The following is a 26,984-nucleotide window of genomic DNA, read 5'->3' as shown; positions in this document are numbered from 1 at the left end:
GTAGGAATCCCATGCAGTCTTATTATTTCCCTGACGAAGGTTTGCGCCAGAGTTTTGGCATTAGGCAAAGCTGGTAAAGCAATAAAATGAGACATTTTACTGAACCTGTCCACCACCACCATGATTACAGTGTTCCCTGCAGACACAGGTAGATCCGTAATAGAAATCAACCGACAAATGAGTCCAAGGTCTGCTAGGAATCTCCAATGGTAGGAGAGCCCCTGACGGACGAGTATGTGAAGTCTTAGAACGCGCACATATATTGCAGGCGGCCACATACTCCTGAACATCCTTATAAGCACCTGGCCACCAAAAACGCCGAGTAAGTAGATCTGCGGTAGTCTTAATCCCTGGATTTCCAGCAAGCACCGTATCATGATGTTCACTGAGGATTCTAAGACGGAGATTGACTGGTACAAACAGTTTACCCTGTGGACAGGTAGCAGGGACGTCCCCCTGAGCGTCAGCAACCTCTCTTTCAAGATTGGAGCATATAGACGCCATCACTACCCCTTTTTGTAATATAGGTACCGGTTTGCACTTATCGCCTCCCCCAGGAAAGCAACTGGACAAAGCATCTGCCTTAACATTCTTGCTCCTCGGCCTAAAAGTAACAAAGAAGTTAAACCTGGTAAAGAACAAAGCCCATCTTGCCTGACGAGGTGCAAGACGTTTTGCCGACTCCAAGTAAACTAGATTCTTATGGTCGGTGATCACCATCACAGGGTGAACCGCTCCCTCCAAAAAATTACGCCACTCCTCAAATGCCCATTTGATAGCTAAGAGTTCCCTATTACCAATATCATAGTTTCTCTCAGCTGGTGACAGTTTTTTAGAAAAGTATGCGCATGGTTGCCATTTACCAGGAGACACACCCTGCGACAATACAGCCCCCACTCCCACCTCGGATGCATCCACCTCCACAATGAAAGGCTGAGTGACATCAGGCTGAATAAGAATCAGCACAGAAGCTAAACACCTTTTCAACGTGTTAAATGCCTCCCTGGCAGGACTGGACTACTTGGAGAAGCCCGTCCCCTTTTTAGTCATATCAGTGAGCGGTTTGGCTACTACCAAAAAGGTTTTTTATGAATTAACGGTAGTAATTTTCAAAACCCAAAAACCTTTGTAAGGCCTTCAAATCCTCAGGACGATCCCATTCCAATACCGCCCGGACTTTCGCCAGATCCATGCAAAAAGCGGTGGCAGATAATACATATCCAAGGAAAGGGATCTCCTCAACTGAGAACATACACTTTTCAGGTTTGACATACAATTTATTGTCACGAAGTATGTGTAGGACTTGCCTGACATGTTGCTGGTGTGACTCAAGGTAAGGTAAATACACAAGAATGTCATCCAGGTAGATAACAACAAACCTGCCTACAAGGTGACTAAAGATCTCATTAATAAAGTGCTGGAAGACAGCAGACACGTTCGTCAACCCAAAAGGCATGACCAGATTCTCGTAGTGTCCTAATGGCGTATTAAATGCAGTCTTCCACTCATCCCCCTCCTTAATGCGGATGAGGTTGTACGCCCCCCTGAGGTTCATCTTAGAGAATGATCGCATTAAGTTCCCGGAAATCCAGGCAAGGACGTAACCCACCATCCTTCTTCTTAACGAAAAAGAACCCTGCAGCAAGGGGAGAAGAGGATGGTCTGATATGGCCTTTAGCCAGACTTTCCATAATATAGTCCTTGATGGCCTGCCTTTCTGGACCTGAGATGTTATAGAGTCTGCTCTTGGGCAGCTTGGCACCAGGAACCAGATTGATGGCACAATCATAAGGGCGATGAGGGGGAAGCTCCTGGCTCCCCTGCTCAGAAAACACATCCACGAATTCTGACAGGTAATGGGGCATGGACTGGGTATCCACCCTTGCCAACCGGGTACGCAAACAGTGTCCTTGACAGTATTTACTCCACTTTACCACTTCCTGTGTCTGCCAATCAATTACCGGATTGTGCAGTGCGAGCCAAGGAAGTCCCAGTACCACAGGTGAGGGCAGGCCCTAAAGCACATAACATTCTAACACCTCAGAGTGTATGGCCCCGACCTGTAGTCGTAAGTCACGAACCACCTGCGTGAAGTGCCCCTGTTTTAGAGGGCCGGAATCGATAGCTATTATGGGTATAGGTCTGGACAAGGTTTGTGAGACAAGGCCTTGGTCTCAGACGAACCTAGCGTCCACCAAATTAAACCCTGCCCCACTGTCCAAGAAGGCGGACACGTCAACCTAATTTTCACCCTCGTATAAAATAGCTGGAAGGAAAAACCTAGTCTTTCCCACAGAGGTTATGAGAACACCCAAGTTGCCAACCTCCCCGCATCCCGGGCCCTCTAGTTTTCCGGCGGTTGTTTAAACAAGTGACGGGTAGGACATGTGCTCACAAAATGACCCTTCTTGCCACAACAGAAACACACTCCCCCCCCTTACGCTGGGTTAATGCAAGTTTGCTAGGTTGGGAAGTCGCACCTACTTGCATGGGCTCCACAGTGGAATCAGTACTGGTCACGTTCAAACTTGGACCTCCTGCGCCCAGATGTCTCCCTGTGTCTCTGGCGAAGACAGCGATCAACCCAGATCGCAAGAGACATGGCCACCTCAAGAGAGTCCGGAGTCTCGTAGAGAGCTAATGCATCCCCCTCACTCTCCCAGAGAGACCCTCACAAAACTGACTACGGAGGGCCGGGTCATTCCACCTAGTGTCAGTGGCCCACCGCCGGAACTCGGAGCAATATTCCTCCGCCAGACCGTCTCCTTGCTGAAGATGGTGCAGAGATGACTCAGCAAAGGAGACACGATCAGGGTCATCATACACTAACACTAAGCCCAAAGCCAGAAAGAAGCCCTCTACTGTCTGGAGTGACTGTGAGTCAGATGGGAGAGAAAATGCCCATGCTTGTGGGTCCCCCTGCAGGAGCGAGATTATCCCCACCCGTTGCTCCTCTGTACCAGAGGATACCGGACACAGCCGGAAATAAAGTTTGCAGGCCTCCTGGAACATGACAAACTTGTCCCGTCCGCCAGAAAACCTGTCTGGCAGCGCGACCTTGGGCTCCACCATGGTTTGCCTGGAGGGCGAGATCCCCACACCAGATGTAACTGAGTGATGTGAAACCACCGTGCTTAAATCCGCCCCCTCCAAAGTGAGCTGCTGCAACTGCTTTGTCAGCGCAGTGATAGGATCCATCATGGATCAGAAAATACTTTCGGTCTGAGATAATGTCACGACTGGACTGGCGAGTAAACTGGGACCAGGGGCACCTTTCCTGGCCCCAGCTCTAGGGGGCGCCCTAACTTGCCCTGTTCCCCGTGATACCTCAGATAGCGAGGACGCCAGAGCCTCCGCCCTTGCCCTGTCTCCTAACTGCAGCTCTGCATCTGTCCCCCTCCCCACCCGGAGAAGAGAGGCGCTACCGTGTACCGCAGTACTCCAACCCGACAAACAGGGGAACAAAGACAAGGGTAAAAGTAAACTTCACTCAAACAAAATATGCTCTCACAAATAACAGAGGTATACACCAGGGTGTGAAGGATGGGGGAAGTAAATAAGGCAGGTAAGGATGAGGAATTTCCAGGCATACAAACCAAACAACTGTCCCACAATAAATTCCTCCAGCTCTCCAAACACCAGCTTCTCACTACTCCAGGTCTATCAAGCAAGAGCTGTCTCAGACAAGGATCTGACCAGAAGGCCTAGCTTTTATAGGAGAGAGAGGAGTGGCTAACCTAGCACAGCTGAAAGGAAGGATTTCCACATGGCCTATTAACCCCTGTCCTGCTGAAAGAAAACAAAGACCTTTAATACACTGGAGAAGTGCCTCTTCTCATTGTCGAAGCAGGAGCCATCAGACGCCGTGGTCTTCTGGTACTGCTCTGTCGCTGTAAGTCCGTGACATCCTGATGTACCTAAACAGTAGAAACCCCCCACAAGTGACCCCATTTTGGAAACTAAACCCCCAAGGAACTTATCTAGATGTATGATGAGCACTTTGAATGCCCAAGTGCTTCACAGAGGTTTATAATGCAGAGCCGTGAAAATAAAAAATCTTTTTTTTCCCCTCAAAAATGATTTTTCACCCCCAAATTTTTACTTTCACAAGGGTAACAGGAGAAATTGGACCCCAAAATGTATTGTGCAATTTATGCTGAGTACGCTGATACCCCATATGTGGGGGGACCACTGTTTGGGCGCATGGCAGAGTTCGGAAGGGAAGGAGCTCCGTTTTGGAATGCAGACTTTGATAGAATGGTCTGTGGGCTTTATGTTGCATTTGCAGAGCCCCTGATGTACCTAAACAGTAGGAACCCCCCACAAGTGACCCCATTTTGGAAACTAGACCCCCAAGGAACTTATCTAGATGTGTGGTGAGCACTTTGAACACCCAAGTGCGTCACAGAAGTTTATAATGCAGAGTCGTGAAAATAAATATTTTTTTTCCCACAAAAATGATTTTTTTAGCCCCTCTTTTTTTGGGCGCACGGCAGAGCTCAGAAGGGAGGGAGCACCATTTGACTTTTTGAGTGCTAAATTGGCTGTCGCGTTTGGAGTCCCCATGATGTACCTAAACAGTGGAAACCCCCCAATTCTAACTCCAACCCTAACCCCAACACATCCCTAAGCCTAATCCCAACCTGATCCATAATCCTAATCACAACCCTAACAACAACCCTAATCACAACCCTAACCCCTAAACACCCCTAACCCTAATCCCAACCTTAACCATAACCCTAATCAAAACCCTAAGCCCAACACACCCCTAATCCTAATCTCAACCCTGACCTCAAACCTAACCCTTATCCCAACCCTAATCCCAATACACCCCTAATCCCAACCCTAACCTTAACCCTAATGCCAACCCTAACCCTAATCCCAACTCTAACCCTAACCTTAGCCCCAACCCTAACCCTAACTTTAGCCCCAACCCTAACCCTAGCCCCAACCCTATCCCTAATTGAAAAAAGGAAATACATACATTTTTATTATTTTATTATTTTTTCCTAACTAAGGGGGTGATAAAGGGGGGGGGGGGGTATTTACTATTTTTTTTATTTTGATCACTGTGATAGGATCTATCCCAGTGTCCAAAATGAAACGAGGAAGAATCTTCCTCTGCCAGCCGGCAGATCACTGCGGGCGCACTGCGCATGCGCCCGCCATTTTCTTACCGGAGGAAGAAACCGGTGGCCAGGAGAGGAAGCAGGAGGACCCAGGGACACCGGATAGTATGACAGGTTCCACGATCCCCCTATTTCTCTGTCCTCTGATGTGCGATCACATCGGGGGACAGAAAATGGCACACCGATTTTTATTTTTTTTTTGCGGTCGCCAGTAAACGGTTAATTACCAGCGATCGCAAAACAGATGTCGGTGAAAACCGACCCCAATCATGTTCTTCTGGGTCCTTCCAGGTCAGATCTGCTGAGTGCCAGCCGGCGGGCGCACTGCGCATGCGCTCCTCATTTTTTTGCCGGAAGAAGATGGCGGCGCCCATGGTGAACCACGAGGAGCACTGGGGGAGACGAGTTTCAGAGAAATTAAATGCAAATCACGTTTTGGTTTTTTTGCGGCTGCCGGTAAACGGTTAATTACTGGCGATCGCAACCCGAATCATGTTCTCTGGGGTCTCTGCTACCCCCGGCAACCGGACCCCAGAGAAAATCCGACTCTTGGGGGCGCTATACACTTTTTCCACAGTGCCGTTTAAGTACCCTTAACTACCGCCGTTAAAAGGCGTATCAACGGTCGTTAAGGGGTTAAAAAGTATGACATCTGATCCTCCTCCTGCTCCCTCTGCTGCTGTGTCAACCTCTTCCTCCCACTCATGATCAACAGGGCCACCTTCCTCCCAGCAGAGAGAATGTGACAGCATCACCACCACCACCAGTGTGACAGTATGTCCGCACCGTCCAATGCAAGTGTCCAGCTTTCCATCCCCCAAGCCCTCGAGAAAGTTTAAAAAACTGATGGCTGTGGGTGCCCCACAGTTCATGTATTTAGAAAGGATCCAGCTTTAGCAGGTAAAATTACAAAATCTTTATTGGAGCCGTTCAAATTTAAGGCATTTCTTGCGACTACTTTTACTATATTTTGTGGCAACAAATGCCTTATATTTTGATGGCTCCAATAAAGATTTTGTAATTTTACTTGCTGAAGCTGGATCCTTTCTAAATGCACCTTGCTCCTACATCTGGCAGAGACATGATCTCATGCTTCATTCCATGAAACGTTCTGGAAAATCAACTAAGGGTGGGCTGAAAAAAAAAAGCTTGTGTGTGAAGCCAGAGATGTCACAAATCCAAAAATGGATCGTGACAGTAAGGCTAAGTGCACACGTTCAGGATTTCTTGCAGAAATTTCCTGAGCAAAACAGGAAATTTTCTGCAAGAAATCCGCATGTGTTTTTCTCTAGTTTTTACCGCATTTTTGGTGAGTTTTTTTTGCAGATTTTTCCGGAGGTTCCCAATGCAATAATATAGTGGGAAATCCGCAAACAATCCGCAAAATTAATGAACATGCTGCGTTTTTTACCGCGATGCGTTTTTTTGTGTGGGAAAAAACTCATCATGTGCACAAAAACTGCAGAATGCATTCTAAATGATGGGATGCATAATGTATGTGTTTTTTTCGCGTTTTTATAGCGAAAAAACACGAAAAATCTGCTACGTGTGCACACAGCCTAAAGCTTTTTTCCTTTCAGGCCATTGGGGGTTAAATACAGTTTTTCCTAGCTGGCAACCTGGTGTTACTTCAGAGTTGCTGAGTCAGCTGATATTGCTGGTGACCACGCCCACATCCTTTTAAAGGTCACCTGGTGCATCAGCTGACTGTTGATGATACAGGTCCTTTCTGGAGACCAACTTAGCAGGAGCAGCTCCCTGGTGTCAGCCAAGTCTGGTGTTTGGAGTCCTGTTGCTGTGCTATTTGTGGTGTGGAGTTTAGCTGTGGTGTGTACAAGCTAAGTGCTGAGTTTTTGTTACTTTGTTCCTTTGTTGTTTGTGCATTCTCCTTTTGGTATTGTGTTCCCCTCTCTCTTATATTGTGTTGTCCTGTTTATTTGCTTTTTGATGCTGTTTATGTAGCGCCCCCACTGCCGCAGGGCCGAGGGGTACCCGGTACCGGGCCTGTGAGTCTCTGCTCTGGGGTTGTCACGGTGGCTAGACCCGGTCCGTGACCCTGCTGAGGGGTGTACAGTACTAGATGTGGGTAGATGATGGTGGTGTGAGGCTGTAGTGGTGCGGTGCGATAAATAACGAGGACACCAGGTTGCAGTCTCTTTACCTCTTTACTGAAGATCTCTGGGTCCTCAGTCCGGAGTCCAGATAACCAGGCTGTGCAAGTCCGGCCGGTCCAATGGCACCTCCAGAGTTCTCTTAACAGGTGGAAATCTGTGCCTTCCTTCTAGCGCTATGTGTTGCGGTCCTTCCCTGCTGTGCTCACGGAAAGTCCCCACAACTGTTGTGTCCGTTTCTTAAGTTCCCTCACAACTCGATTAGATGATGTTCTGCTAATTCTCCGTCCCTCCCTGATGTTACGGTTAGAACGGCACCCGTTTGACGGGTAGGCTTGGAGCTCTTCCGGGACCCTAGAGTCGCCCCTCTCCACTAGTTGCCCCCCAAGACTGCATAGGTGATTTAGGTGAGACAACCCGCCTTAGACTGACTGTCCTGCCGCTGTTTAGAGTATTGCTTGAAGCTGAATATTGTAATACTCCCTCGGCGTTCCGGCCGCCGGTTGTGCGCCTCAGTAGGATGTTGCCTCGGTCTTACAGCACGACCCCTACTGGTATTCTCCTTGTTGCTTTGATCTCGTTTCTCACTCCGCACAATCTATCTCGCTTCCAATCCCTTCTTGGGTACCGCCGCTATACTGAGCAGGCACGGTCCCGTTACGTTCGCTCAAGTTGCCCAGTCTCTGTCAGGATCCCACCCCTGACAGACCCTACCGAATCTTCTCCCGCAACACCCTCTGCCACAAGGTGTTGCCTGGTTCCAACCCAGTCAGCTTTCTGTCTAACTTCCTGCCTGACCCCCAGTTTTACCAGTATGTGGAGAGTGGCCTAATGAATAGAACCCTTAGCTCCCCCTGGAGGCCCGGCGGTGAAATGTATTGGTGTCTGTGATACCTGATCAGATGAACTCCTTCAGTGCCATCAGACGTACCACAGCTCCCCTTAGTGGCGGAGCCACAGTACTGCAACGACCAGGACTCTGGGGCGCTGCACTCCCCCCCGGTTAAATCCAGTACTCCGGGACTGGGAAGAAAACAACAATACAGTTTAGCAAAAAGACATACAATTTTGTTGAGTGCAATAACAATAAGTATATTTAAACAGAGCTTCCCTTTATGGGAGGTGAGGACACTTGAACGTTGCAAACATGGTTAAATATCATAGCAACATGCTATAAGTAACTTTTCTTACCCAACCGGGTATTCTACTTAGTACAAATTCTTGAACAATAATTTAACATTGCCTTTAAGGACGTACACTCTGAATCTGCTAAAGACCTTCTTATAATCACATTATAAGGCAATTTAACTTTTACATTCTCCTTCTTTAAATCTGCAGGACCGCCTGTCCTAACGGCGCCAGACCTACTGCCTCTCCTTTCTTACAGGACCGCCCCTTTCAGCCCGAGCCTTCTGTCTTTTCAACTACTATACATAGTATAGAACATAGCACTACTTTCAGTTTAAGATCAATGAGCCATTTCTTCAAGGCTCCTAAGAGGACTCACTAACCCCATACGGGCTCACTTTCTGTCCTCATTTTCCTATCAACATTATCAAACATTTTTCACAATTAACTCGTTAAATACACATAACTTTCTCATGCAAACATTATCATCACTTTCTTTTTGTCAAGACATTATTGCTATCTTTCAGTTTTAAAGCAATATCATTCTTTAAGTGCAACAAATGAACATCCCCTTTAAGAGGGGACCAAATCTTTATGAGGTAGCACATCTTCTCAAGCTACCAGTCCATACTCAGCAAAGGCTCCGGTGCGGTAACTTCACAAAGAGTCCTTCTTTAAGTAAAACCAGTAGGGAGCACCTTTAATAAGGTGCAAACTATTTACAAGCAGTTTGTATCATGCATTGTTCATGATCCCAGCAGTTCTTTGTAAACTTGGGTAAACAAGGAGCAAAAGGAAAATAAAAACAAAAATAAAAGCAATAGGGATCCCGGGTAAACGAAGGGATCCCTTTAAGAATAACCCAGGTCGGGTATTAGTAGCAAAAAGCAGGGAAACAAGCAGTTAACTATGTACAGTTTCAGGTTTCCGAGGTTTAGTTGAACGGCTTCCAGGGCTGCACCTGGCACTTAACCCTTCCTGGCCTGGGAAAGGTGAGGTCCAGGGTTACACCCAGTGCTGGACAAACGCCGTTAATCCGTCTTTCATGTACGGTTAAATCATGCGCAGCGATGGAGGTCTGCGCAGCTTGAGTGTGGGCATTTGCTGCAGCAGAGGTAGCAGCTGCTGCAAGATCAGTCACTGGAACGGAGTCAGCAGCTGGGGCACTAGCAGTCACCGGAGTGGTGTCGGTTGTCAGGGCAGGGTCGTCCTTCATACCTGCTTCAGATGCGGTCCCTCCGGTGCCGGTCTGCTCCGTCTCCGCTGGGGTCTGGAACGCTGGTTGCGGGGCCTTGTGCTGCGGCGTTGTCATCTCTGCTTGCAGCATACCGCTTTCCGGCAGGGCCTGGCTTTCCAGCTTCGGAGCACTGGAACTTCTTTCCTGCTCCGGACCAGACGAGGCTGCCGACAGGCGTCCGGCGAGGCTCCCGATGAAGATCTTCTTCCACCCGGTCTCAGTGCTCAGCTGCGTCCGCCGGGGTCGGTCGCTGAGCTCGTCCACTCCGGCCTGCAGGAATTCAGCATCAGCGGTGGAGGCCTGGTTGTGGTGCCCCTCCGGGTGGCTGGGGGAGTCCTCTGCTCCTACCCCACGCTCCGGCTCCGGGCGGCTCGCCATGGCGTCCTCCATGTCGCTGACTTCTTCTTCCTGGTCCTTTTCCCGCTCTCTCCTTCGTGGGCGGTTTCGTTTTCTCTGTCTCTGCCCACCATTGAGGATCAGGAGGCGGATCTCGGCTGCTGACGGACACGTCCTCAAGGGGCCGAGATATTTAGACTGGGCGGCCATTGTCTTTCGCGCTCTTCAGCTTGTTCACGCCCACTTCCACGCCCTTCTTCTTCTCCTGCGCTCTCCTTAGCGCTGTAATGGCGGCGGTTTTGGCGCAAACTTTTGGCGGCAAGTGACAATCCACAGTCTTTGCAATAAAGTACAGTCCAAGCACAGTAAATCACAGTTCCAAGGCACACATGACCTGATTCTTCAGGCTTAAGTAGATCCTGTTCGTGACGCCAAGTTGTAGCGCCCCCACTGCCGCAGGGCCGAGGGGTACCCGGTACCGGGCCTGTGAGTCTCTGCACTGGGGTTGTCACGGTGGCTAGACCTGGTCCGTGACCCTGCTGAGGGGCGTACAGTACTAGATGTGGGTAGATGATGGTGGTGTGAGGCTGTAGTGGTGCGGTGCGATAAATAACGAGGACACCAGGTTGCAGTCTCTTTACCTCTTTACTGAAGATCTCTGGGTCCTCAGTCCGGAGTCCAGATAACCAGGCTGTGCAAGTCCGGCCGGTCCAATGGCACCTCCAGAGTTCTCTTAACAGGTGGAAATCTGTGCCTTCCTTCTAGCGCTATGTGTTGTGGTCCTTCCCTGCTGTGCTTACGGAAAGTCCCCACAACTGTTGTGTCCGTTTCTTAAGTTCCCTCACAACTCGATTAGATGATGTTCTGCTAATTCTCCGTCCCTCCCTGATGTTACGGTTAGAACGGCACCCGTTTGACGGGTAGGCTTGGAGCTCTTCCGGGACCCTAGAGTCGCCCCTCTCCACTAGTTGCCCCCCAAGACTGCATAGGTGATTTAGGTGAGACAGCCCGCCTTAGACTGACTGTCCTGCCGCTGTTTAGAGTATTGCTTGAAGCTGAATATTGTAATACTCCCTCGGCGTCCCGGCCGCCGGTTGTGCGCCTCAGTAGGATGTTGCCTCGGTCTTACAGCACGACCCCTACTGGTATTCTCCTTGTTGCTTTGATCTCATTTCTCACTCAGCACAATCTATCTCACTTCCAATCCCTTCTTGGGTACCGCCGCTATACTGAGCAGGCACGGTCCCGTTACGTTCGCTCAAGTTGCCCAGTCTCTGTCAGGATCCCACCCCTGACAGAGACCCTACCGAATCTTCTCCCACAACACCCTCTGCCACAAGGTGTTGCCTGGTTCCAACCCAGTCAGCTTTCTGTCTAACTTCCTGCCTGACCCCCAGTTTTACCAGTATGTGGAGAGTGGCCTAATGAATAGAACCCTTAGCTCCCCCTGGAGGCCCGGCGGTGAAATGTATTGGTGTCTGTGATACCTGATCAGATGAACTCCTTCAGTGTCATCGGACGTACCACAGCTCCCCTTAGTGGCGGAGCCACAGTACTGCAACGACCAGGACTCTGGGGCGCTGCATTTACATTTTTCACCTCTTGGGGTGGGGGTTAGGGGTTTAGCTCAGGGTTTAACAGGAGATAGGGACAGGTCGGTGACTTGGGCCTCCCTACCTTCAAGGGTACCCCCAAGATAAGGAAAGTCAGGGCTCCCCCTAGCCTTAGGGGCAGTTCAGGGGCCCAGATTCTTCATCTCCTGTTTTCCCATTGCTGCCCCATGACATTTTTTTTTCCTGGTGAGCCATGGCTCAAATGCAGGCATTTGCCCAACTGCTCCAGTCCGTCACCGATGAGCTTAAGGGTCTGTGTGATGAGGTGGTGCAGCAGTTGTTGGGGTTCTGGGCCTCAGCTCAGGTGCTGGCTCAACCAGAGCCCAATATATCTCTCCCTGACAGTTTTTCTGGAGGGAGAGATACATTTTTGGTTTTCAAGGAAGCCTGCAAGTTGTACTGCAGGCTCCACCCTCGTTCATCAGGGAGTGAGGAACAGCGTGTGGGGATTATAGTCTCCCTTATCAGGGGTGATGCCAAATCCTGGGCCTTTTCCCTGCCGACCAGTTCACCATCCTTACGGTCTAAACATGTGCTGGGAAAAAGCAATTTAGCCCATGATGCATGAGGTGATGGCACAAGAGGAAGTGGAGCAGGAGAAGCGGTGCCAAATCAGTTATCAGGCCTATTGTACACACGTAGCTCAGAGGGTGGTTTACTGTACCAACAGTGGCCAGGTACCCAACTGTACAGCCGGGGGACATTTTGGGAGGATGAGCAACTGTGTTCACAGCAGGGTGGCACTCAAAAAGCTCAGGGGCATCATTGGAGCGTGGCTGGGGGGATACAAAGGACCCAGACCATACACCTCCCATTGAGGGCAGCTTGTCATTGCCTCTGGGCAACCTGGCACATGAGCCAATATATACTGTTGTGTCAGCTTAACGACCAACAAACAGCACATATTGTTGCTAGTGCTGATAACTGGGTGGCCACCCAACTGGATCCCCCCTACAAGGACAATGTACCATCATTATTTCTTTCACTGGAGCTTGATCACAAAATGTGTGACTACAAAAAAATGCTGGTTGAGAAACTCGTTTTCCCACCTGACAGTGTGGGCTCAGTGAAAGAACAAGGCAGAGGCGAAGGAGGTCGCCAACGCAGTTGGGGCACTGCCAGCAACTTAGAAGGCTAGGTTAGCTTGGCCGAAATGTGGCAAAACTTTCTTGGCACACCACAACATCCGGCAGCACCATCTGATATGGTAGGTATTAACAGGAGGCAGCATTACAGCCACATGGTAGAAGGATACCTGTCCTCACGTCTACACGTACTAACTGATGGGTCTGCCCCATTTAACTTCTGGGTCTCCAAACTGGGCTTGACCTTTATGCCTTGGAGGTGCTGGCCTGCCTTTCGGCAAGTGTTTGGCCAGAACGTGGGTTTTAACATGGCAGGAGTTGTGATCACAGGCAGGGGCCTCCACCTGTCCACATCCAACATGAGGAAGCTACAATAACATTAAATGCAAAGCCATAAAAAGAGGAATAAAAAATATTCTAAAATTTAACATAGCAAAAATCTGCAGCCGTATATACTTTCCCAAGTCTTAGAACTAATAACCTATCAGGATGCAGCAAGCCCATATAGTAAAGATTGCTGCAACACAGGGGCAAAATACTGATGAGACAACCATTCATAACATATCAATTTGTTAAACTACACAAAAGAATCTTGTGTAGGGCACCAGTCACACACAGGTAATGCACAGTGTCTGGCTTATAGCATATTTGTGACTATTAGATTAGTCAGACTGCCCAGCACAATCTAAGTGCCCTAAATTACAAGGCCAAAAAATGCTAGGCTTACTGTCGTGGTTGCCAAAACCAAAGGAAACACAGTCATAAAGTCCAACTAGATAATTGACTATGAAAACCTTTAGTATTCAAATATAAAATTGGAACAAGTAAAAAAAAGCAAGGGAGGGGGATACATGTGCATACCTACAGCCAGCATACAGAAATTGGGCTGGAAGGACCATACAAAATCATCATATACATGTTATTGCACCTGTAATGACATTCATTGCACTGATCCATGTGTCAAAAGAATCAATATGAAATAGTTCAGCATATAGTAGGGACCATAAGAAATACAAGTAAATACCTGACTGAGTGCAAAGACAAGGTCCACCAGCCCACCCTGATACACGTTTCGGAGCGAGCTCCTTCCTCAGGGGACATGATGATAAGTGCTGAACTCTGGGGGTGTGTATATATATATATATATATATATATATATATATACCATCGGCCAGATATACCGGTATAAACCAATAATATGTATCGTCATGGCACCGCTGCGTAGGCCGGGACATCTCTCGCCCAGCCAGCCGACGCCGGAAACACGCAGGGCCCCACTTGATCCATCGCCGGGTGCCAAGCAGAAGTGAAACTGGCCGAGGCAGAGGAGACAGTATACAATATAAAATATAGCGACATCCATCTTGGATGTGGGCAAAAAGAAGGGAAAAGGTTGTACAGGAGTATTTGGAAAGCAAATGGATGTTTACACAACTAACAACCAAATGGTAGTAATTAATAAACAGATCAAATGGGGGAGACATAAAATGTATATGGGTACAATACATATATCAAACACTATGTATGCCACTGCACCAGAAACTGCTCCGCAGACAGACACCGTGGGAGGATAATTTGAATCATACCCACAGGTGTGTAATAATATACACTGCTCAAAAAAATAAAGGGAACACTTAAACAACAGAATATAACTCCAAGTAAATCAAACTTCTGTGAAATCAAACTGTCCACTAAGGAAGCAACACTGTTTGACAATCAATTTCACATGCTGTTGTGCAAATGGAATAGACAACAGATGGAAATTATTGGCAATTATCAAGACACACTCAATAAAGGAGTGGTTCTGCAGGTGGTGACCACAGACCAGATCTCAGTACTAACGCTTTCTGGCTGATGTTTTGGTCACTTTTGAATGTTGGTTGTTCTTTCACACTCGTGGTAGCATGAGACGGACTCTACAACCCACACAAATGGCTCAGTTAGTGCAGCTCATCCAGGGTGGCACATTAATGCGAGCTGTGTCTGTCAGCGTAGGATCCAGAGGCTGGATGCGCTACCAGGAGACAAACCAGTACAACGGGAGACGTGGCGGGGGATGAGATCCTCAGACCCCTTGTGAGACCATATGCTGGTTCAGTTGGCCATGGGTTCCTCCTAATGCAGGACAATGCCAGACCTCATGTGGCCACACACACTACTGAGCATCATTTTCTTGTCTTGAGGCATTTCCACTGAAGTTGGATAATAATAATAATGTTTAGTTTTATATAGCACTAACATATTCCGCAGCGCTTTACAGTTTGCACACATTATCATCATTGTCCCCAATGGGCTCACAATCTAGAATCCCTATCAGTAGGTTTTTGGAATGTGGGAGGATACCGGAGTACCTGGAAGAAACCCAGGCAAGCACGGGGAGAACATACAAACTTTTTGCAGATGTTGTCCTTGGTGGGATTTGAACCCAGGACCCCAGTGCTGCAAGGCTGCAGTGCTATCCACTGAGCCACCGTGCTGGCCTACGTTAGTTACAGGATCAGCCTGTAATGTCATTTTCCACTTTGATTTTGAGCATCATTCCAACTCCAGACCTCCGTGGAATATTAGTTGTGATTTACGTTGATAATTTTTAAGTTTTATGGACCCCAAACATTCTACTATGTAATGAATAACGATTTACAACTGGAATATTTCATTCAGTGATATCTATGATGTGGGATTTTAGTGTTCTCTTTATTTTTTTGAGCAGTGTACTTACCTAATTTCTTGGTCATACTGGATTTTTCCATTTTGCTGCTATAAACTAAACAAGCCTTTCATAAAATGAGCTGCTGCTGGTTGCAGATAAGCGTGATACCAAAGGCTTATGTACATCCAGTAAAGCTTTATTTTTTGGTGCTCTTTTTAACGCATTGCAACAGGAGTTTTGTCTCTTCCTGCAATGCACTCAAACATTTTCTTTACTTTTTAAACTATTATTGCTCCACTTACTGCTTTTATACTTTTAAATTGTTTAAATATCCTTGTATGTTTTTAATATGGTTTCTTATTTTTTTGCTGTTAACATTTATTTCCAGGACGTCCCTCCTGACAGCACCATCAGGAGGTTGTCCTTCTTATCCTTGATAGGAATAGGAACACAGAAGAGGTTAAATAGCCCCTCCCTACCACCACCCTTCAGTGTTTTTCCTGTCCCTATCAGGGACAGACGCTGGAGAGGTGTTCTCCAGAAGATCAGAGCTTACCTGATACTGGAAGGTGTCAGGGTCCAGTCAAGCAGGAGCTCCTGTCATGTCGGACGCTGTTCAGACCAGGTCGTTCGACAGACAGCGGTAATTCCGCTTTTGACCACTATGTGCTCATTGGCGTCGGCTAGATTTTATCTAGCTGGTCCGGGGTTAATTTACCTGATGCTCGGATTGGAAGCTGGGCCATGCCCATTGCCTTTAAATAGTTCTCCTGAACATTGGGCGTCGCCGATTATAGCTTCTGTCTTGTGCGTTGTTATCTCGGTCTGGAGTGGTGAGCTAGTAGTTGGAGTATCGTTGCTGGTGGTGTATTTCCCTTTGTCTTATTTACTCCTTCCTATATTTGTATTTATTTTGCCCTGCGCATTTATAGTGTATTCCTGAGTGACTGTGGCGTGGTGTATATTTTCCGTTATCCTTGTCTGTGCTACTGTGGGTATTGGTGTATTATCTTTTCACTGGGTGGTGGGCGGTGGTTTCAGCCTAGGGTTGAAACAGGAGACAGGGCGAGGGTCGAGGCCTAGACATGCACACCATCAGTGTAAACTCTAGGTAGAGGGTCAGTCAGGATTTCCCTAGTCTGAGGGAAATTGCAGGGGCCCGGGTTATGAGCTCTTGCCCACCTAGTCTCCCCGTGACAGCTCCCGAGTGCAGCCATATCCTCCTGGAGGGGGCTCTGGGCCGAAGGAGTGTCGGTGGACGGGGACTCCATAATATCTCAGAAACCGATGGAGGTCTCTCAGGTGAATTAGGTTGAGCTGTGAGCTCCCGTTAGCAGCCTCATCCCTTCATAAAGGGCTGTGGGCAGCGTCTGGCGGCCGACTCCTCAGACCGAATGCCTGGATGGGGGTCACGTCATTGGTGGATCCGGGGGAGTGGGCTCACAAGTCAGGTACTCCGCATAGAGTCCGAGGCCATCGGAGTCTCCTCAACTTCCAGCGCGCCGCGTCATCAGGGAGTGCGCCGGTGACTACTTCGGGGGGCGTGGCCATGTCCCTGGGGTTTTGCCGGTGTTGACAGTTTTCGGTGCTCCATATGGCCGGGGCACGTCGGCAGAACCTGGGGGAGTGTCTGGAGTATCATGGCACCGGAAGCAGATGATCCCAGGCTCGTCAGCGTGCGTTCCAGACAAATCAGAAACACAGATACATATCCATCAGGAAAGCCATGAGGCTTCTAGGTCTAATGACTTCGTGTATCCCCAGGGTACAGTGGAGTCAGTTTCATTCAAGAACCCTTCAACGAGAAGTCCTTTTCATATGGGATGGCAAGAAAGATTTGTTGGACAACAAAATGCTATTACCCAAGGAGGTAAAACAGTCCCTGTCATGGTGGACCAACATCGAAAACCTCAAAAAAGGGAGACCCTGGAGAGTGTCTCCATGCATAAATATAACCACAGATGCAAGCTTAAGCTTCTGGGGAGCTCACATAGAAGGATGTTACCTTCAAGGAACATGGCCCTCATCTGTACGCAGCAGTTGAATAAAATTGGTTGCATCCATCCTGGTGTGGTACTTTGGAAAATCACAGAAGGGTGGTGGTAGGGAGGGGCTATTTAACCTCTTCTGTGTTCCTGTCCCTATCAAGGATAAGAAGGACAACCTCCTGGTGGTGCTGTCATGATGGACTCCTGGAAACACTATTACCGGTAGGACTAATTCCTACTTTTTATTATATAGCTTCTCATGATTATACTATTAATTTATCTCAACTCGTGTGGTGTGCAATAAGTTGTAGGTGTTCACTCTCTTCCTCTGAGTACAGACATTACAGGTATTCTTTTCACTTTGATAAATTTTGCTTCTGCTCATTTCTGTAAGTATTCATGCAGTGCGATATTTCATCAATGTATCAGAAGATATCATTGGAGCAGATGAATGCTGCACTATTCTTTCCACTAGCAGAATGGGTGTGATGTGCTCTTCAGAGCACCCTGCATCTTTGGCCTTTCTGTTGCACCAGGAACTTGTGCTATTATATTTTACTAGATGGTGGCCCGATTCTAACGCATCAGGTATATTAGAATATGTATGTGTAGTGTATAGCACAGCCCACGTAGTATATTGCACAGCCACGCAGTACATTGCGCAGCTCACGCAGTACATTGCGCAGCTCACGCAGTACATTGCGCAGCCCACGCAGTACATTGTGCAGCCCACGCAGTACATTGCGCAGCCCACGCAGTACATTGCGCAGCCCACGCAGTACATTGTGCAGCCCATGTAGTATATAGCACAGCCCACGTTGTACATTGCGCAGCCCACGTTGTATATTGCGCAGCCCACGTTGTATATTGTGCAGCCCACGTAGTATATTGCGCAGCCCACGTAGTTTATTGCCCTGCCACGTAGTATATAGCACAGCCCATGTAGTATATTGCCCAGCCACGTAGTATATAGCACAGCCCATGTAGTATATTGCCCAGCCACGTAGTATATAGCACAGCCCATGTAGTATATTGCCCAGCCACGTAGTACATTGCACAGTCCCCGAAGTATATTGCACAGCCCATGCAGTATATAGCAATGTGGCCATCATATCCCTGTTAAAAAAAAGAATTAAAATAAAAAATTGTTATATACTCACCTTCCGGAGCCCCCGAATCCAAGCGAAGCGGTTACCGACGCTGCTCGTGCGCTCCGTTCTCAAGAGTGCATTGCGGTCTCGCGAGATGATAACGTAGCGGTCTCGCGAGACCGCTACGTCATCATCTCGCGAGATCGCAGCATGGACCGGTTACCGGAGCGTCGCGAGCGGGAAAGGCCTGTTGTCGATCCGGGGGCCAACGGACGGTGAGTATATAACAATTTTTTATTTTTTTAAATTATTTTTAACATTAGATCGTTTTACTATTCATGCCGCATAGGCAGCATGAATAGTAAAAAGTTGGTCACACAGGGTTAATAGCAGCGGTAACGGAGTGCATTACACCGCGGCATAACGCGGTCCGTTACCACTGCCATTAACCCTGTGTGAGGGCAGACTGGAGGGGAGTAAGGAGCGGGCACTGACTGCGGGGAGGATGGAGCTGCCATTTTTCCACCGGACTGTAACCGTCGCTGATTGGTCGTGGCTGTTTTGCCACGACCAATCAGCGACTTGGATTCCATGACAGACAGAGGCCGCGACTAATGAATATCCATGACAGAAAGAAAGACAGACAGACAGAAGGACAGACAGAAAGACGGAAGTGACCCTTAGACAATTATATAGTAGATTACTTTAATTTAAACTTTCATATACTGGAATATGAGGTGGTCTGATGGTGAAGACAAGCTACACAGTGAGTCTCTAGTAGCATCCTATCCTCAGACTTGATAGTAAAGTATATGTCTGCACTTGCATGTAGTTGTAGCTATACTTCCCTGTATTTTATAATTAAAGGGAACCTGTCATATATGATATTTATCTGTAGATACAGGGTTAATCTGCTCGTAAATGGCATTAAAATCATGTTAAGCTGCTTTATTGGAGCAGCGGTTGCAGGGAGAAAAAATATTTGTATCTTACCTCTAGCCACTGGCATTCAGTCTCAGAGGTGGTGCAGAGCAAGCTGTCAATCAAAGTGTCGGGGAGTGAATACATTGCACTCTTTGTACAGATAAGTGGTTACTGTAACCGCTGCCTGCACCACCCATATTACTTGAACCGAGTGACCACAAGTACGGTAGTATATAAAGTAATTTTCTCTCTGTCGCTGTTACGCCAGTAAGGCAGCTCAATTTGATTTTAATGCTACTTACATGGAGATTAATCCTATATTTTAAGGTAAATAGCATTTTTGGACGTGACAGGTTCCCTTTAAGGATTATATACTCCAAATGTGTTAATGTAGTTTTAATATTTTCCTCTGTTTCAGCGTTCTTCTAGTGGCAACTGGATTATCTTTAGCTAATAAAGTGAAGTTTTCTGGAGAAGAATATGCAGAGGGCTATGAAACCGTTTCAATAGACCCTTCTAATTTCACAGGACAAAGTCTTCTCATTTTGGGTCGTGGGAATTCTGCCTTTGAAACTGCTGAAAATATTCTAAGCTCGACTAATTTTATACATATGATTGGACGTTCCAGAGTCCGACTGTCTTGGTCCACACACTATGTTGGTGATTTGAGGCAAGTATATGAAGGATTGTACATCAAACTCCATTCATGTGCGGCTACATTAAAAGGCTCACACTCATCAGCATAAATAAAAATCAGTCTGATTCTGTTCCTGAAAAGCAAGACGAGTGTCATATCAGTGTCATATGAGTGTCATGCAAGTACAGTGAGATATAGGATCATTCTGTTTGTGGAGCTTACTGTACTTGTATTTAGATAAGCAAGACCCGCTAGGGGTGCAAGAATCCAATCAATCTAAGTAGGGGTAAGAGCAGGATCAGATAGAGATCACATATAACTTTAACATTCAAGACTAAAATCTAGGTAGCCAATACCTGACAGTGACATGTACAGACATTAAAGTGATAAACTGAACCAGGGCTCTATTAAAAAATGGTTGGATCTTACAATTAGAAGTATTTTTATCCATAAAAACATCATGCTGGAGGGAGAAATCGAAAATAAAGACAGACAAGTAAAACTGCATTCCCTGTCATGCCCAATGCAATATCTCCCATCCTTACAAGGTATTTCGGCACACGGAGATACTCACCTTGCTTCCCGGGTCTTTCGCCGCATCCCGCCTCCTCTTCCGGCCTCTTCCTCAGCCGTTCTAGGCTGCTTAGGTCACGGTCGCGCGCACTCCTGGCTTTTTTATGATGCCGGGTGGTACTGACCCAGAAGCGCTGTCCTGCCTGGGCTGTGAATTCCGAGTATATCAGGTCGCTTCCTGCTAGACTTCAGTGTGTGCTCCCTCCAGTGTGTGCGTGCTCTGCTCCATCCCTGTATGCTTCCAGTGCGTGCGTGCTCTACTCAGTCCCTGTACACTTCCAGTGCGTGCTTTGCTCTGTCCCTGTACGCTTCCAGTGTGTGCGTACTCTGCTCCATCCCTGTACACTTCCAGTGCATACTCTGCCCTGCTCAGTACCAGTATTCCTCCAGTGCGTGCTCTGCTCCGCCCAGGTTCCGATACCCTCTGTGTGAACCCTGCCATGTCCTGAATCCCGGGTTCTCTCTGTGGCTACTCTGCCCGTCTGGTCCTCAGTGAGTACCCTGATTCTCCCCGTTATCCTCGAGCCTCCCCTCTGGCACAAGCTATCGTGGTGTATCTCCCTCCTAGGTTTGTCCCTAACAGTCCCTGTATAGGGATCAGTTCCACCTGTGAGCTCGCCTGGCAACGGTCGTGACCACGATCCAGTGGGTCCACTTCAGGACTCTTAACAGAACAATCAGGCAATGGACCCCGCAGGTGCCTCGTCTGCCACTCAGAAGGAATTGGTGTACTTGCTGGAGAATCAGACGTGTATAATGCCGTTCATGAAGTGCATGGAATCTCGGTTGTTACAGGCCTCAGACCCTGGGAATGCCTCTCAGCTCGCCAGTCTCCAACAGGAGCAAGTTCAGCAGCGTGACACCCAGACTCACATACTAAGTTATATGGCTTCAGTGGATGACCGTCTGCTCTCCCTTCTGTCTTCCGCGGCAGCCTCTGCTCAAGCTCAGTCTCGTAACCCTGATCCCTCTCCGCATCCTCCACCCCGTCTTGGTAAACCACCCTGGTATAATGGTGACCCCAAGCTATGTCGGAGTTTTTTGAATCAATGCCGCCTACATTTTGAACTATTGCAGCACCAATATCCCACCGATCAGGCAAAAGTGGCGTTCGTAGTTTCACATTTGGAGAGTGAGGCTCTGGCCTGGGTAAATCCTTTGTGGGAACGTGATGATCCCATAACCTCTCAATTGTCTACCTTTTTAGAGACCTTTCACAAAGTGTTAGACGAGCCAGGTCGTGTAGTCTCGGCCACTGAGGCTCTCTTTAATCACCAAGGTTCCCTTACGGTCGGGCAATATGCTATTCGTTTTCGTACTTTGTCGGAGCTGGGGTGGAATAATGAGGCACTGGTCGGAGCATTCTGGCGTGGGTTGTCGGGTCGAGGTAAGCATGAATTGGCGCGTCGGGATACTCCAACCTCCCTAGAGAATTTGATCTCTCTGGCTACAAGTATTGACCTACACCTTCAGGAGTGCTTCCGGGAGTCCATTGTAGAGAAGAGGTACAATCGTCCGGTTTCCTCCATCAATAGATCTGTTAGCCCGCGATCTATGGCATCCTCTTCCATTCCCACTCCTGAACCTATGCAGGTGGATCAGGTCAAGATGTCAGATCAGCGTCAGAAAGAGAGGGTTGCCGTTTGGCTGGGAAACTCCTCCACCTAGGTCAGGTAGGAGAGGCCTCCCTGGGTGTGTGTGACTCCTCCCTAGCCTTATCTATGTCTGTCCAGATAACTTCTGTGAATGGGAGCTACTTGGAATTGGCATATTTGGATTTGGGTGCGGCAGGCAACTTCATTAGTCTGGAGGTGGTCAAGAAGCACCGGATTCCGGTCAGGATTCTGAAGGAGCCATGTCTGATTTCCTCTGTGGATGGAAGGCCTTTACAAGAGACCGTCACAAAAGTTACGGAACAGGTGGAGTTGCAGGTGTGGGCTCTGCATTGCGAGAGAATCGCGTTCTACGTCTTGCCCAATTTGTCCCATGCAATTCTTCTCGGGCTACATTGGCTGAGGGGGCATGAACCTATCCTGGACTGGTGCTCGGGGAACGTTCTTCATTGGGGTCAGCACTGCCATGATCAATGCCTATTATCAGTTCGCCCTGCCAAAATTTCTCGTCCCATCTTCGCTTCGGCCAGATTACCAGTCGCTTATTGGTCCTTCGCGGATGTCTTTTGCAAAAGGGAGGTGGAGAGTTTTCCCGGCCATATTCATCGGCCATATGACTGCCCGACTGAACTCATTCCTGGTTCTACGCTTCCCAGGGATAGAATATATCTGCTCTCTCCAGTTGAGTCGCAAGCAATGTCGGAGTATATTAAGGAGAATCTTGCCAAAGGCTTTATCCAAAAGTCGTCTTCTCCTACTGACGCTGGATTCTTCTATGTCAAAAAGAAAGATGTCTCAATTTGTCCTTGCATTGACTACAGAGGGCTCAATGAAATTACCATCAAGAACAAGTACCCACTGCCGCTCATCCCTGAGCTCTTTCATCGCCTACGAGGAGCAAGAATCTTTAGTTAGCTGGACCTCCGTGGTGCCTACAATTTGGTCCGCATCCATGCTGGAGATGAGTGGAAGACCGCATTCAACACACAAGATGGGCACTACGAATATTTAGTCATGCTCTTCGGTCTCTGCAATGCTCCTGCAGTGTTTCAGGAGTTTATAAATGACGTCTTTCGGGATCTCTTGTATTCCTGTGTTGTGGTGTACCTCAATGACATTCTCGTTTTTTCTCTGGATCTGCCTACCCATAGACAGAAAGTTTGTCAAGTGTTACTTCATTTGAGAGAGAACCGTCTCTATGCCAAGTACGAAAAATATATCTTCGAACAGACTTCCCTCCTTTTTTTGGGGTACATCATCTCTGACTGTCAGGACTCTGAACATTTTTTACCTTTTGTGCATTACTGCCCTTTTCCAAGATGGCGTCTTTGGTCTCATGTGCACTGTGTCTTCCTGCTATAAAACTCCACCTGAGCCTTCAGTCTGTGCTAGAGTATTCTGCCTTGCATCCAGCTCCTGACCTCTGATTACTCTCTGGCTATACACCTGCTCCTGTGAACCTGTGTGGTGATCCTGCTACTCTGCTCTGAGTTCCTGCTGCATACACAAGTTTCCAGTAATCCTCCTTCATCTGCTGTTCATGTTTACTTCCATCTGCATTTGCTGGACATGTAAGCTGTTTCTGCTTTGCAATAACCTGAGACTATTAACCAGGCCTCCCTGGTTGAGCTAAGATATGATTTGAACTGCCTAATAAGCATATCTATCTGTGCCTGGACTAAGACAAGGATTTATTCATGTCAAGTATCCTCAAGAATAACTGTGCTTCATAGACATTCTGCGTGATTGCATTTTCCTCTGAAGTTTCCTATAGACTGCTAAGCTGCGTTTATTATTTGCACCAAGTGTTGTGGACTTGAGTTTCTCTCTGCACCTGTTTGAATCACCGTGTGATAATATAGACTTTACCACTTAAAAAACTGTGTCCTGTAGTTGTCTTGTTCCACGCAAAGAGTCTCCTGAGTTATCCCCTATAATTATTACAGGATACTCCAGCCTAAAAAAAAAAGGAGACTGCTGGAACAATGACTTCAGAAAGCAAATTAGAGCAGGTGTTTTCCATAATTAGATCACTGCAGAAAGATGTGGAATGTCTGCAAAAGAAGTTTGGAAGCTTTGAACACAATCAACAAGTGTTTGGACAAACTTTGCAGGACTTGAGCAACCGCATGGCAGCCCAGGAAAGCAAACTTGCTGGCATAGAGTCCCAGTATGGACGGGCTTTTCAGGACATAAGCACGCAAATAGCTGCACAAGTGACTTTACCCTCTGGGCAACCGCCACCAGCTGGCCCACCTAAGTTGCCCCCATTCAGACTTAATGGTGATCGCGACAAATTTTGTGGCTTTGTGAATCAATGTATGCTATATTTTGATGTGCATGCTGACCGTTTTCCTACTGATAGATCCAAAGTATTGTGTGTAACAATGCTACTGACATCACGAGCGCTCGCCTGGGCGAATCCGATGATTGAGTCTCGTGACCCACGGTTAAATGACTTGGATGATTTCTTGGCCGCTATGGCATTAATGTTTGATGACCCTAATCGCCGTGCAACCGCTGAATCTGCTTTGTTGTCTTTACGCCAGGCTAAACGTTCTGTTATTGAGTATGCCACTGAATTCAGGAGATTGGCGGTAGATACCAATTGGGACAGTTATGCACAATTGCCTATTTTAAAAGGGGTCTGTCTAGTATTGTAAAAGATGAACTAGCTCACTCTGAGTCACCACAATAGCTTGATACATTTATACAGCATTGTGTGTGCATAGACATTCGCCTTACTGAGCGTAGGCAGGAGAAATTTGCTGCATATAACCGTGTTTCTAATTTTTCCCTTCCTTCCAAAGAGCCTGCAGGTAAAACCTCTCGGGAGGTGGAGGAGGTGCCCATGCAAATTGATTCCATTCAGAGGCGCGAGATCAATGAGCGCCGGGAGTATCGCCTTCGTGAAAGTCTGTTTCTACTTCGGCCAGTCTGATCACTTCTTGATCAATTGTCCTAAGTGTCCTAGACGGCCTAACAAGGTGCTAGCAGCAATAGGGGAATATGACAACTGTGATGATGAATCTGACATCTCTGAATGTAGCCTGCCTTTAAACGCTGTATTCCATTCACTTTCTATGACTTCACCCCCCAAGGAGCTGAAGGAAAAGAACTCTCACTGTTCTCTCCCTATTAAGATCCTGTGTTCAGGACAGTGGATTTCCAGTTCAGCTATGATTGACTCAGGTGCAGGTGGCAATTTCATGGATATCGCATTTGCCAAGGAACATGGTATTAAAATTCAGCAAAGAGCCTCTCCAATTACCATGGAAACAGTGGATGGCTCACCTTTAATCTCTGGGCCTGTGGATCAGGAGACCGTACCCCTTGAAATTTTGTTGGAGCCTAATCATCAGGAGCAACTTTCTTTCTTGCTAATTTCTTCTCCTCATTTTCCTGTGATTTTAGGCATTCCTTGGTTGCGTTCTTAGAACCCAATTATCAACTGGAAGATTATCTTCCCAACAAGGAGCAACTCAGCGTTAACAGAAGCTGTCCCTGAGTCCACGGCTACGGAACCACATGTACAGGTATTTTCTTTACCTCCAGCTTATAAAGAGTTCTCTGACATCTGTGACAAGAAGAATGCAGATCAGCATCCTCCACACAGGCATTATGACTGTCCCATTGAGCTGCTTCCCGGGGCAGCCATTCCTTTTGGTAACGTATACCCTTTGGCGGCACCTGAGCTTCAAGCCTTAAAGGAGTATATTGATGAAAATCTGGCCAAAGGCTTCATACGTCCTTCTTCCTCACCAGCAGGGGCACCTTTCTTTTTTGTAAAGAAGAAGGATGGGACCCTGAGACCCTGTGTTGACTATCGAGAACTCAATAAGGTAACCGTACGAAACAGTTATCCTTTGCCTCTGATTCCCGAATTACTGGAAAGAGTCCGCCATGCTAAGGTGTTCTCTAAACTGGATCTTCGTGGGGCTTCTAATTTGGTGCGTATTCGTCCAGGGGATGAGTGGAAGACAGCATTCAGATGCCGGTATGGACACTTTGAATCTCTTGTGATGCCCTTCGGGCCTTGTAACGCCCCTGCAAAATTTCAACACCTTGCTAATGACATTTTCAGAGATTTGTTGGACCAGTTTGTAGTGATCTATTTGGACGATATACTAATCTTTTCTGACTCTACAGGAACATGAAGAACATGTCAAAACTGTTTTAAGACATCTGAAAGAGAACCATCTGTATATTAAGCTGGAGAAATGCGAGTTCCATCATTCTGAGATACAGTTCTTAGGTTATATCATCTCTCCCCAGGGGCTGAACATAGAATCTGGTATGATTCAGGCTATCCTTGAGTGGCCGGTACCAAGAACGTTAAGGAGGTCCATCGTTTTATTGGTTTTGGAAAATTCTACAGACGCTTCGTTCGAAATTTTTCTGATATTGTTTGTCCCATTACTTCCTTGACAAAGAAGGAAAAGTCCTTTAAGTGGTCATCATAGGCTCAAGAAGCTTTTGATCGGCTTAAGATCTGTTGCACCGTGTTTGATACACCCAGATCCAACACTTCCTTTCATTGTGCAGGTGGACGCTTCTGATAATGCTTTGGGGGCTATTCTCTCCCAAAGAACTGGAGAGAAGGGTCTGCTACATCCTTGTGCTTTCTTTTCCCGTAGACAAACCTCAGCAGAGAAGAATTATGAAGTGGGAGACAAGGAATTGCTGGCTATTATTGCGGCTTTCAAAGAATGGAGGCATCATCTGCAAGGAGCTGCACAACAGATCATAGTGCTTACTGACCATCGCAATCTAGAGTTCCTTAGATCCGCTAGATGTCTTTCTCCTCGTCAGGCTCGTTGGAACTTATTTTTAAATCAATTTAACTTTGTTATCTCGTACCATCCAGGT

The 26,984-nt window shown here is 47.5% G+C and overlaps 1 protein-coding gene across 6 annotated transcripts in view; it reads left to right on the top strand.

The window, feature by feature from the left end:
* Positions 1–26,984, top strand: part of FOXRED2 (FAD dependent oxidoreductase domain containing 2) — a 548,573-nt gene that overhangs the window by 113,682 nt on the left and 407,907 nt on the right. For all 6 annotated transcript variants that reach the window (XM_077277999.1, XM_077278000.1, XM_077277998.1 and 3 more), the window contains exon 3: positions 19,711–19,962. In XM_077277999.1, coding sequence (XP_077134114.1) covers positions 19,711–19,962 — 252 coding nt within the window. The remainder of the gene's footprint in view (positions 1–19,710; positions 19,963–26,984) is intronic.

This window comes from Ranitomeya variabilis, chromosome 8, assembly GCF_051348905.1.
Source record: "Ranitomeya variabilis isolate aRanVar5 chromosome 8, aRanVar5.hap1, whole genome shotgun sequence".
In the NCBI taxonomy this organism is placed as follows: Eukaryota; Metazoa; Chordata; class Amphibia; order Anura; family Dendrobatidae; genus Ranitomeya; species Ranitomeya variabilis.
The sequence above is the reverse complement of the archived record's forward strand: the minus strand, read 5'-3'. Positions and strand labels throughout refer to the sequence as shown.